General features: G+C 40.7%; 1 protein-coding gene across 2 annotated transcripts in view; it reads left to right on the plus strand.

Moving 5' to 3' along the window:
* The window catches only part of lrp1aa (low density lipoprotein receptor-related protein 1Aa), a 100634-nt gene that overhangs the window by 33634 nt on the left and 53193 nt on the right, over positions 1-13807 (plus strand). For both annotated transcript variants that reach the window (XM_085273822.1, XM_085273823.1), the window contains exons 4-6: positions 4070-4189; positions 4767-4895; positions 5013-5276. In XM_085273822.1, coding sequence (XP_085129948.1) covers positions 4070-4189; positions 4767-4895; positions 5013-5276 — 513 coding nt within the window. The remainder of the gene's footprint in view (positions 1-4069; positions 4190-4766; positions 4896-5012; positions 5277-13807) is intronic.

The raw sequence follows: 13807 nt of genomic DNA on the forward strand, positions 1-13807 counted from the left end.
CCTCCTGAAAAACTGACCTTTTTATGGAAAGCTGAGGGTTATCTTCCAGTTTACACACAGTATAAATAGGTCATTAAGACTTGAGCACTGACCCTGGCAGTTTCTGGTTTTTGTAAAGTGAAATAATGAAAGTGTCCAAAATTAAACTTTTTTTTTTTTTGGATGTTTGGAAAACTATGTTGAAAACTTCTTGTTCTTAACTACATACAATTTTCATAGGGAAGCTCATAATTCTGCCCTCGTCTATGATATGCAATATGGTTGTATAAGACTGTGTAGGTTAATATTACAGATGTGGATCTGTGTGAAACTAATGGTGTCTGACTGTCTTTTTACTTATTTATTGTACAGTCTTCACCCATGATATGTGCACGCCGTGAAGCACCGCTGACATCGCAGCAACATGTTGATTTACCACATTCATGTTATAACATTGGATTGTGCTGCCATCTGCGTATGTTCCCACCGGTTCTGTGTGCTGTATTTTGCGGCTGTGTGTATTTTTAGAGCTTTAAAGTCTTTATGATTTGAATTAGGGAAGCAGTGATTTTGAAACCAGAAACTGGGAAGTAATTTATGATGACTCCAAGGAATGTGACATTTCTTTTTTAAGAATTTGCTGATTGAGCTCAAAAGAGCTTCAAAAAATAGAATTTAATTGTGCAAAACACTTTTACATTATTGGAGGAAAGGGTAAAGATCTAAAAGGAACTCAACCTGGGGACTTTAACTTAAAGGTCAGCAGAGGAACAGAATTGATGATGGACTATCAATCAGACTGCTTTATGTGGCGCTGGTCAAAAGTCAGCACACAGCACAAACCCAGCATCACTCACCTGTCCTCTGGAGTGTCTTTAATAATCGTAGCTGTCAATAATGGTAGAGTTTTACTGCGGAGGACACACACCGAAACCTGCCATTCTCACATCCAGCCTGTACAAAAATCCCACTCCTGCTGGATGAAAATATTTAATTGATATTTCAATATTCGTTTCAAAGCTGTGAGATTTGGCTTCTTAGATTCTGAACTAAATATCTAACCTCGTCGTCTTGCTCACCACCTCGCTCACCTAAGAGTCCGTCTGTCATTCTTTTCCTTTATTCTTTTCTGGGTGTCCCCAATACTCTTAGTTAAAAATGAGCTGGGATTAAATATTTATTGAAGAAACACAGAAAGAGCCACTGGGAGAGGCATCAAATTTTCATGCGCTTTCAGGTTGGCTAGACTTCGTTACGGTGTGTGTGTGTGTGTGTGTGTGTGTGTGTGTGTGTGTGTGTGTGTGTGTGTGTGGGTGTGGGTGTGTGTGTGTGTGTGTGTGTGTAGGTGTGTGTGTTCACCTCATAATTGTGATGAAACTCTGTCAACATATGGGATGCCCCTGTATCCAGGGGTACCTTCTGCACTATTAAAAAAAAGAAAGAAGAAGAAAGAAATCATTTTGGGGCCTGTGACTTGGGGTTAAAGTTAATCTTAAGGGTTAAAGTTGGAATTGCATCTTTATTTGATGACTTTTTAAGCTTTTTTTTGAGACATCAGGTGTTACATTTAAGAGTCATCTGACTGATTTTAAGGTTGCATTCTGCATTTTATGTAATTCAAAATAAATATTTTGCCGTGTCTGTCACCGTAGGTTGTTTACATTGTTGCCCATGTTGGTTTTCTAAACTAATCTCAGTTGCTCGGCGCTCAGACTTGTTTTGGAAAATTCCGAGCATGTCTGTAATTTCAACTGTGGCTGTCCCAGCAAGTCTCTTGAGAGCAGGAGAAAGACTGGTGTATTCATAGGATTGTCAGCAGGACAGTGGTTACACGGGGGAATTCATCCCTTTCTCATGTAGGGGTCTGGGGTAACATCTTTAAAAATGCACAAACCAAAAAAATCTGCTGATTTGTGTGGTTTCTTCTCTGTTTCCCGCTTAGTGCTTACAGATGAAGTTTATTTTTTATTTAAGAAATTCATTCGGTCAGTAGTTCAGAGGTTTGCACAGCACTGCGACAGACTCGTGGGATTTTGTCTCAGAAATGCGACACTTTGACTGCGCCTCTTCTCTTTCTAGAGGTGTTTTTTTTTAGTGTGAAGAGTCTTCCAGTGTTTCTGGGAAAAGTGAATCACTTGTGACTGATAGATCTCAGCTTGGTTTGACATGGCTGTGCGTTTGTTTGACTATGACTCATGTCTAGATTTATATCTCATGGCGTGTTCCCTGCTCTTTTGAAAGCTCTCCTGATGTTATGTTTGTACTCTTTTTATCTCAGACGTGTACGTAGCCTTGGAGATGGTCTGTGATAACACTGAGACATTGATTTTGAATGCTAGGTGGGAATATTTGGTTATTTTCTTTTATGTCTTTTCTCTTACTCACTTAGAACTAAAACAATCAAACTTAAGATCACTAGAATATATATGTTATACTTTAGTGATTTGAAGCATTACCTTTGAGTTGACCTGAAGATTAAGAGTTCCAGAGAAATAACTTTAGTGAAATGGGTTACATTTCTCCCAATTTAGAGTTTACTTTGCAGCTACCCCTGTAATCATTAGTATCAGTTCGCCACTTGCACTTGGCACTGCTGTTAAATTTACTTTCTACTTTTGAATTACCCAAGGGTAATGTGACAAACCATAAAGTCCAAACAGCATATAGGCACAGATGCCTCATACCAACAGTAAAGCACAGTAGTGGATGGATGGCGATTTGGGCTTGCTGTGCAGCCACAGGACCTGGGCACATTGAAATCATTGAGTTGGGCATGAACTCCTCTGTGTACCAAAGTATTCTGGAGTCAAATGCTTTGTGAAAGCTTAAACTTCCCCAAAATGGGTCATACAACAAGTCAATGATCTGAAGCACAGCAACATATCTACAACAGAATAGCTGAAAAAGCAAACAATGAAGTTAAAATCTACCCAAAGTCCAGATTTCAACTTGACTGAAATACTGTGGCGGGTCCTTAAACGAATGCCTCCAAACCTCAATGAACTGAAGCAATGGTGGAAAGAAGAATGGCCCAGTATTTCTTCACTATGATGTGAGAAACGGATGAAGTCATATAGGAAACAACTCTTCCAAATTATTGCTGCCAAGCTACTTAAACATGGAGTGTGCTTAGTTTTTCACAGGACTGCACAGAGTCGTGCGAAAACCTTTTTCATATGACTGTATACGTATGTTTGAGTTTTGTCTCTGTAAGTTTAAAACATTTCTCGTCATATTAGGGCGAGGCTGGTACATTAGTTGTTACTAGATGTTCGATACATTCGTTTGACCAAGTCTCATGATTCCTCCGTTGAGCTGAACAGTCAAAGTTTGATCCTGAAAACTCCTTAACAGCAGAATTATAATGGGAACCATTTGTACCATTTACACAAACACAGTCATATTTTGAATAAACCCCCCTGTATCTATTTTTCTACTGAGAACCACTTGTTGTTGTTGACTCTTTTTTTTTTTTTATCTTACTTCCAGTTATTGTTGATTTGATTTATTTTTGAGGGTTTTTTTTGGGTTGTTTTTGTTTTCAGGGACATGTTGAGGCACAGAGCAGCCAAGGAAACTGTAGATCACGTCTCTGTCAGTTCTAGTGTCTTAACTGATGATATAACTGAGCTGACTATAAATTTTTCATGCCCATTATTTATGTTCTTCACAGTCGGGAGGAAGCCACAGAGGGTGAAATTGAACAATTTAGCAATGCACATCAAGATTTTATGCAGTTAAGCACCCTGCTGAGCTCTAAAAAGAACGTACGATAGCAGATTCAGCAGCACCTGTGCCTGATACCTACAGGCATTCTCTAAGCTCTGTGTCTTCTGATAGACAGTACTGAGCGAGATGAACGGAAGCTGAGTGATCACAGTATAATATCTGAGTGTATAGTGATATGTTGAAGGGATTATTGCATAATTATTACAAATCCCTTTCCCCGTTAAAACCACCGAGGAAGCATTTTCAGTGCAGTAGCAATATAAGTAACAGGAGACGAACATGATTAAAAGCTGTCGTTTGTTTTTAGTGTTCATTTATTCATCATTCCTCTCTTCCGTTGCTCTCTTTCCTTTTATTTCAGAGTATATCACCAACTGCTCTCACATGGGCTGTAAGGAACATTGTGCCGTTACTCCGGCAGGGCCTGCTTGTTACTGTAAGACTGGCTATGAGATCAGCCCAGATGGAAAGACATGCAAAGGTGAGTTCCTATAAATTCCGATAGTCAAGTATGGACCGCAAGTGTCTAATCATCGTGTCACGGCAGAAAAACAGTCTGTGATTCATCTTTCTGTCCTATGCGCACATTTTTTTAGTAATAAACATGTTGTTTACAAAGCCAAACCAAAGTTTATTCAGGTTTTATAGAAGCCAAACTGAGTGCGGGTGGGTTGGGTGCTGAGAAACATGTGGAGCATTTCCTGCAAAAGTCTGTCTTGAAAATGTTGCATTTTGGCAGGTTTTTGGAGGACTTACTGGCAATGATGAGCAACACTTGTAAATCCCATTTATATCATGGTTATTTTTGCAACAAACCTGGTGTCTATCTACAAATACTCACACCTTTACGAAATTAGAAGCCAGTGGGAACATGAAAAACAAATGAGAGATGTATTTGCCAGCTTAAGGAAACTGAAAGTAAATATTAATCAGCATTTTTTCTTAAAATTATACAGTCAAGTTTTTATCCTTTTATGTTGTCCTTTCATTTCTGAGCTGTTGATGCTATTTGGTGTATTTACTGACTAATAACACCATCTGCGGTTTCTTGGATTCAGACTTTGATGAGTGCAGCCTGTACGGGACCTGCAGTCAGAACTGCACTAACACCGAAGGATCCTACACCTGTTCCTGTGTGGAAGGCTACCTGTCTCAGCCAGACAACCGCTCCTGCAAGGCCAAGAATGGCGAGTACAGTCAGGCAGCAGTAGAACTGTAGAGTGAAGCAGGTTGTCTCAGTGCATATTGATGATCTCCTCGCGTTCCTTCTGTTTACTCTTAGTTATGTCCGTCTTTCTTTCCAGTGCCAGTAGAGCGTCTTCCTGTCCTGTTGATCGCCAATTCCCAGAACATAAACGCCACCTTTCTGAGCGGCACCACAGTCAACAATCTGCTGTCTACCAGCACCAAACAAACCACCGCCATGGACTTCCTTTATGCTGAGGAAAAGGTCTGCTGGATCCATGTGGGAGACTCCCCCTCGTCCACAAACCTCAAATGTGCCTTCATCCCCAATCTGAAGAGCTTCACGGACGAGAGAATCATCAATATCTCCTTCAGCCTGCACCGTAAGTACAGCGCAGCATCACAGCTAAACCATTTAATGTTTATAATGTTTTCAAATTACGCTTTAAATGCTTTTCAAATTATTCAATGAGCTACAGAACTTGCTCCAAAAACTCAGCACAGTATTATCTGCATAGTCCAGAGCGTGCACCAGAAAATGGTCTTCTATAGCCTTCTCTCACACTTTACTCACACTTTAATATGGGAATGTATTATTTATGTGTTTGTATTGTAATTCTGTTTCTGACAGCAATTCAACGTAAAAATGTTTTGCTGTAATTGCTCAGTGTAATTAGCTCAGTGAGGCACACTTTACACCACCTGTGGCTACATAGCAATCTGCCAAACCACTTGGGATCTTTTAAGCTTTGGCTTTTCAGTTTTCTTCTGTAGGCCTTTTGCATAGTCAAAAACACAGGCGTGCACTACACTCCAGAAATGATAATTAGACTTTTTCTCTTGGTTTATATGAAGAGGAGGAGGGACGTTTCAGCATTTTTGTGGCTTTGCATAGAAAAGTGCTTCCGTTATACATGCAGGTCTTATTAAAATGAATTGTTGATGTAATGCGTGCATTAGCTGTGACATAGCAGATATCCATTACTACTTACTACTTACTACTTCTCCTGCAGCAAGGTGGACATTGTTATCTGGGAGTGATTTAGGCGTCTTTCTGTGTGATGAACATACACCCATGTTTTTGTCAGATAGACAAATAAACATCCATCCACTTTTTCAGATGGCAGTTTGACAGAGCTTGGGGCAATTTAATCCGATTAGTACGGTCCCACCAAAGTCAGCCACAGGTTCTCTTAGTTCTGGTCTCAAGCCCAGATAAACGGGAACACTTGTGTCACAAAGTGAACCCGGCATAAAAATTTTTGCCAAATTAAACATGTGACTCATTTGTAAGATTTCCATACCGGATCAGCTGAGGGCCCAGTTAAATTCTTGTCTGGTCCTGTTGGCCAGCAGGGTGCTGGTGGAAACTGCCCGGCAAAGACAAAGAAAGAGGAGAGGAGGAAGGAATGTTCGGGGCAGCGAGAGAGATGTCTGCTAGAAGAAGAAGAATAAAATGTTTTCAAATGGGGGTTTTTTGGTCATTTTTTTTTAAAGGTTAAAGAACATGAAAGTGTATATCAGAGGGGTAAATAAATACTTAAAACACAATGTAAATAGGGTAACAAAAAAATGTCCGGAAACTGGGCCAAAAGCTGGGCTGAGCTTCTCTCGGCTCTGTGCACAGTCAGTCATAGATATTATGGCAACACATTAGAAGCAGCTGTATTTTTCCATGGCTTAAGTCTCCTTTCAAAAAACACTGTAGAGTCCTTACTTGTGTAAAAATGAAACTAAAAGTCAAAACCTGAGGAGAGTCACTGAATACAGACATGAGAACTTGCATGTTCCTGAGTGTAGACACCCTGCAGGTCAAGCAGTCACACCGTCTTTCTTACCGTCTTTTTCCCCTTTATCGCTCCTTTGCTTCGCACCCTGTTTCTAGTCATACTGTGGCTTGGTTTCGGGCAGCTTGTCTTCAATGAATCAGAAGAAAACAGAGCGACAAAAACAGAAATCTCATCTTGAGAAAGCCACCTGCGATGCCTCATTACAACATCTTTTGGGAAGCTGGTCGACAGGTGGTTTGTAATCATTCGTAGCTGCAAACATTAATCGGGGGACTTGGCCCTGAATCAGTACAACGCCGAATTTCTCCCTCACTTTGCCGTTCCGTTTATTTTCGGAAAATAAACTGCGTGCTTCTCCCCACAATCTTTTACCGTCACCTTAAGGGAAGGCTAAAATGAAAGCGAGCCTATTTTGCGAGTGCACCAGAGAAAGTCGAAGAAGTACGCGACGTCTCATTTGTACTTTATAATTGCTGAGCGGCGCCAACAGAGCTGTAACTCGATGAAGGAATGAGAAGTATTGAAGAACCGGCTGGGAGAGATGGGAGGGCGTGCAGGACTTTTGATGAGCTTAGCGAGCAGACCTCTGGATATTGGTTCTGATGAGAACTGGAGGGGATCTGACACACTAAGTAGCTCCTTACAGCAGCAGGGGAAATGAGGAGTTTTAAAATTCAACAGAAGGAAGATAATGTGCTCACGAAGGTCGTGACAAAATCGAATCGGTTTATGGGAAATAGGGGAACGCCCTCAGTCCGCTGACTGAATTTGAGCGGAAAATGAGAAAGAGGGTGCACATTAAAGACAGTCTTCCTTGTGTGAACTTTCACATATTTTCACTTTACTTTTGATTTCGGGACTTCAAGCAGCCCTATTGAATAATGTAGCATGTAGTTTTGTTCTTCTCCTTTTCCTCCCCTCACATCTGCTTGGAGTGCAACCACTTGTCTCTCACTCTCTCCACATTCCTTTTCCATGTGACTAAAAGAATGAAGTAACATGACAGAAATGACTTGCTCAGCGCCGACCGTCATAGAAAGTTTAGAAGCAGAATAGTGACAGAGAGGCGAGCTCTGGTTTCCACATGCACACACAATGTGGTGCAGCTGTCTTTTGGAAATGTGCTAGTTGTAAACCAGATGATACTAGACAAGCTTAGAGCAGGAAAAATGGGGGATTTTATCATCAGAGTAGAAAAAACTAAATAAAAAAGCATTTCTCTGTGTGTGTTCGCTATTGCTACATTCGTCATGAGCTCATTACTGCACATCAGTACATCATAACGCCCATCTCAAAATTACAGAAAGTGCCACATCATTACAGAGCTTGCCTTTAAGGATACAGTATTTGAGAGTAGTAATAATAATAATTATGATCAAAGTCATTCAAAAACAAGAATTATCACAGTTGCTATAATTGTGCAGCTGTAACCAGAACCTTACAACCGACTTGCCAATTTAAGAACCAGAAGCATTTTTTATTTATTTATTTATTTTTCCATAAAGGAAATTCCATCAGCCTCAGCTGGTTTCCTCACGCCTGTCCTCCACGCACATGCACGCCCACACACACTGCAGTGTTCGTTTGTAGGCACAGACACATGTGTGCGCACCCACGCACTGACAAGATGGAGCACTGGCTGCATTGAAGAGCAAGGACAGGATGTGCATGACAGATGATGCAGGATTAGAGATGCTGTAAATGTGGAAGCAATCGAAGGGCGCTGCTTTTTCTGTATCCTTGTCACCGTATTGTGGTTTCTGTGTCATTGTTGTTGATGGAAAATGCATTTCGGTTGCTAATGAGGCAAATCAAAATATGCTGAATTAAAGCAAGCGTATCCGAGGCACAAAAGGGTTGCTGGGTATGAGCTACATAATATGGAAAGATGTGTAGATCTTTATGCTATAATGACTTTAAAAACAAACATTTATGGCTGTGTACTTTGAGCCGTGTAAAGAATAAACAGTACAAACGGGCAAGAGTTTTTGTCATCCGTTCCACATGATGATTTGAAGGGACTGCCCATCAGACTTCATCTTTTGTACAGGCTGGAAGGAGGAAGGAGCAGATTTACACTTACAGTTAACGTCAAAGGAGCCAGCGGGCTCCAGTAACAGGGATTTACATAGGAAATGACGCACATGTGATCAGAGTGACTCATGACCTCACTATTTCACAGATGAGTTGTCCAGATGTGTCTCCACCCGCGAACACTGTCACTCTCTTTAGCCACATTGCCTTTTTTATTTTTTTTATTTTTATTTTTTGTACTCTCAAATTTCTGAAATAAACAAATTTAAAATCAGGCAAACTTTTAATGGGATGACAGAACAAGTCTATAGCCATGATGCAGCACGTTTAAAGTGTGCTATAATAATTAGCATTCCTATACACAAAGCACAAACTAAAGCATATAACAAATATGCATATTGATAATCATACTACTTCAAAAGTACTACAAAGTAATGCTGCTACTGCTTCACCCTGCTTCACCCACAAACATCTGCCTCCTGCTCAGCTTGAGGAAAAATCATGGGATTTTGCAGTGTAGGATCCATCTTTCTGGCACATTAATGTCCGCACTAAATTTCATGGCGTTAATCCCTGTTACTGGAGCCTTCCAAATAAGATTTACATTTTTAGAACCTTTGTTCCTGTTTGATGTACGATGATGGAGGTCAGAGGATTGTTTAAAAAGGAAAGTTGCAAAACTACCTCCTTAACATTTGATGATTTTTTTTCCCCCGTTTATCTCAGCACTTTCTTATTTAATAAACTGTATGTTGTTCTGCACCATTTATTCTACACCGTGGCTCTGCAGAAAACAACTATCCTTTTAATATACAGGCCGAAAAAACACTCAGAAAGCTGAGTAAACTTTACTGTGAGCAAAATGTTAATAAAAGGAGCTGCCAAAAAAGATGACAAACAAAAAAACCCTAAAAGCTAACTAAACTAACAAAGCTGAATTAAGGCTTAAATAGAAATCACAGAGAAGCTGAGAGCATGAGCTATAGAACACTTTTCCTTGACCTCAATGGGAAATGTCACAAGGTGAAGGAAAGGTGTGTAGGAGACGTGATAAGGCTAAGTCTACTCAGCCTAGGTTCCTTAACAGCACGATGTCAGATATCTGCTGTGTCGAAACTACAACATCCAGTAGATGGACTACAACATGCACGCCTTACCTGACCCTTTTGTTTTGCTTCTGTCCGGTAAAGGATCTACTACGAGCCATCTGAATGTTTCAATATGTAACTACCAAGAAGCAGCGGCGTGGCATTCAGAGATCAGCTGCGCGTTTATCAGCCTGTTCAAAATTCAAACCATATCAATAGGTTACGGCACGAAATGGAAAATGCATTTATAATTAACATGCAGGTGATCTGCGCAACTTTGTCAATTATCTATGAATGGTGGGATGGCATTATCCTCTTTCATGAAGGATGGTCCAGTGTATCCTCTGCTAAAGGATGTAATAAAGGAAGCACAGACAGAAGCACCTTTCCTTAGTATTTATTTACAGTTCCTCTTATTATGACTGCGACACAGATACTTCCACGTCTACTCTCTCAGTTAGAAACCTTTCTAAAGGAAACTGACTTGACAAAACTTGTGGTACACACAAGCTCTGTCAAGGAGACATGGTAACATGAAAAACAAATACCAAACATATTTCCCTTTTTTAGGGAACACAGAAAGACGTGACAGAGGGAAGGACAGACGGAAACAACAAGGACACTAAGCAAGCAAATATGAAACTGAAGCGAAATACAAATCAAGTATCCAGAGCTAACGCTAGAGCAGCAGGACAGTCTAAACTGGTACCCAAGAGCTCAAATGAAATCAAACAGAGATAAGTTTACATTTACTAAAAATCAGCCTTTGATGCTTCATGCTATGCACAGGAGGGCTGATCCCGGAGCTGCCAGTAAGCCCCCCTCATCTCAGCTTGTACTCTAAGAGCCAAAGTACCTGCTACCCTTGCACAACCAGCTACAGTACGCTGCTTAGGACAGACACTGGCCTGAAATCTCCTTAAAGGGTCATGTGCTGTTAAAAGGCAAGCCAGTCAGCACATTTTTAAGTCTTTCCATTCAACACTTGGTCAGCTTTAAGTTTCCCTTGCTCCCTTTCTGCTCCTTTACTCGCCTCACTCATTTTAGTTTGCACATTTTTTCTTATTTAACACGGGGACTGGGTTGTGCAGTATGAGGGACTGGTGTTAAAGCTTCAAACATTTCAAATTGACAGCCATGAAGTCTCAAAGCCATATCTGCCACTTTAAACGCGATGATACTGATAGAAGCACGCTAATGCGTCCTTCTGTTAGCGGCGTAGTACAATGCTGGGCCCCGTGACCGCCCTACTACGTGCGCAGTTGCTTGTGTAAAACGTTGTTGAGCTCCTAGAAATAAATTTTAACTCCATTAGCTAGTCATGCACTTGTTTTTCTTAGACCAATGGGGAGCAGCCTACGAACAAGAAAACACGAAGAAAATGAGTTGTTTAGAGAAAGGAAGGCTAAATGAATAAGGCAGCTGTTTCTGTTTTTTCAATTATACGGTGCTGTTTTTTATAGCATAGTTTCAGACAGACAGAGCTGCAGTTAATGAATCCAGACTGTTTTCCCACCTCTGGGGAACAGACAAAGGGGAGGAATGGGGGATGATGCATGGAGGAGGAGAGAGAGGAGAATGGGAGGAGATAGAAAAGTCTGTGGCTTTGCTGAGGCCATTTCTGCTCAGCAGAGGTGTAGGAAAACCTTTTTTTTTCATGGTTTTCAGTAATCTTGCACAATCTCCTCTTTTCTCCCTCAGTTGTTTACCCAGGGTTTAATCTGGGAATCGGTGTTGTGAGGCAGCTGGAAGCATTTAAACAGAGAACTCTGTGTTAAAAATTAAGAGCACCTTTGGGACTTACGGCCGCTGATTCCATAAACCTCAGAAATGCTGCTGCACAATTGCCAAGTTTCCCTAGTGGAAATCAGATCTCTCCCTCGCCATCTTTCTTCTCTTCTCACTTTTTTTTGTCTTTCTCTTTCTCTGTACTGCTGCATTTTTCTTTTATCCCTTTTCCACTTTTGTTCAGGCTCAAAATATTTGAAGGTGGTCCGTTTGCCTTCCTTTTGTTTTTTTAAGCTCTTCACAAAAAATGTGAGTTATGTTTTTTTTAAACAAGAGTTTAAACAGATTTATTGGTTCATTGCTGGTGAATTTTCACTATGGGCACTTTTACTGCATTCTTATACTAAGGAATCTGCTCCATCATTTCCCGAACCCAAACGTTTCTTTCCTGGTTGAAAAAAATTGATCCTCAGGTTTCCCCTAAAGTCAGCACGGGGACCTGATCACTCTGGTAAACATACTGCCATGTTACACCACCACCCAAACCTCCGAGCGCTGCGTGGCCAAGGACCCCTACAGTATGACTTTAGCCCTACATACGAAGTGTTTGCGTAGAGTGTGTTAGGATAGTTCTGTGGAGAGCTGAGCCAAAGCAGCTGTGAAAATACAGGCTTTGTGATATGTGAAGCCTGCCTCACCAGGATTTCTCTTACTTTCTCCCTAGTATATGCATAGTTTGTATCTGCCATGCCAAAATGAATATTTACAGGTACGTTTGCTGGTGCTGGAAGAAGTATTCAGCTGTTTTGCATAAGTAAAGGTAAAAAAGTAGCAAAGGGTTATGTTCACAGCTTGTTTCTGTGGCATCTCAAGAGACTAAGAGCAAAGAAAAATCATTTTATGTTGGTCGGTTGCATGAAGATGGCTGATTTCATAGTCAGTCATCTGTCATATGTTCCCCCTGCACAGACTGCATAATATTTGGCCTCCATGGAGCCTGACTTTCAGATTTTTGAAAGTGATGAGCAATAGGTCTCCAGGCTTTCAAGATGTCTTTGACAGAGAATCACAAACTAGTATTTCTGCACCAACAAGTAGATTCCCAAATTTGTAGAAGACTTGGCACATTTCGACATGCAGTCCAGTATGTCCTAAAAAAGGATCTGAGGAAAGTGGACAAGTAGAGGACAAAAAAAGAAAAGTGTAGGGGCTTAAGAAAAACTATCTACATAATATGAGGAGTAACTTAGTCATTAGGAAACAGACACCTGACACAGGACCTGAGAGATTGCAATTTCTTTAAGTATTTTTTAGGAATAGTTCTCCAGGTTTCTTAAAGGACATTCAAAGCTCTTCTTTGGATGCCGGCTGCCTTTTCTGTTCTGTTCTCTATCAAGATGATCCCACATTGCTTTGATATTGAGGTCTGAGCCCTGGGGAGGCCTATGACCCGTGGCTGATAGTGATCTATTGTGTTTGGAATCATTTCTTGCTAATCGGATGTTTTCCTTTTTCCACATTGACAATTCCATTGATTTTGACAAGATTCCTAACACCACAGGTTGAAATCCAGACCTAAACCATGACAGAGCCTGCAAAATGTTTTACAGATGGCTTTAGACACTCAGTGTTGCACCTCTCTGCTGAACCCATCTTTAAATATAGATTCATCACTCCATAAGAACTGTTGCCGTTGATTTTTCAGCCCAGTTTTTTGTGCAATTTGGACAACTTTTCAGCCTTTTTGCTCATTTTCCTTTCCTTAGGAATGGCCTTTTCACAGCCATCCTTCCACTGAGAGCATTTCTAATTAGGCTTTGGCAAACAGTAGATGGATCAACTAGATTTTATTTTGGCTGCTTGTTTGTGTCATTGTTACAATTTTTTTCTTTTTTGCTGTCTTTAATATATTTTTATGTCTGTGAAGACTTTTGAACCTTTTGCGTTATACAGATAAAATTCACTTGACTAACGCCAACAAACTCAGTTACTAAACTGCTTCCGCAAACACAGATAACTGCTAATTAGTGCTGCGTAACATCCAAATAAAATACTGTAATTTCCCTCAACAAAAATGAAGCACAGACTTTGCAGATTGGCTGTTAGTACAATTACCCACACAGCAAGCCTTATCATTTGTCAGGTAATTGCATAAAGACACCAGCACAAACAGAGAAGTCCAGTTCAGTGACTTGAGTAAGCAGCCTAGCAGTCATTTAGGGGCAAGTTCAGCCTGTGTCGACGCCCACCTGTCATAAAGCATCCCCACGTCTA

Source organism: Mchenga conophoros, linkage group LG5 (assembly GCF_057382185.1).
Source record: "Mchenga conophoros isolate Kocher_MC1m ecotype Shallow Benthic linkage group LG5, M_conophoros_male_GT1.1, whole genome shotgun sequence".
In the NCBI taxonomy this organism is placed as follows: Eukaryota; Metazoa; Chordata; class Actinopteri; order Cichliformes; family Cichlidae; genus Mchenga; species Mchenga conophoros.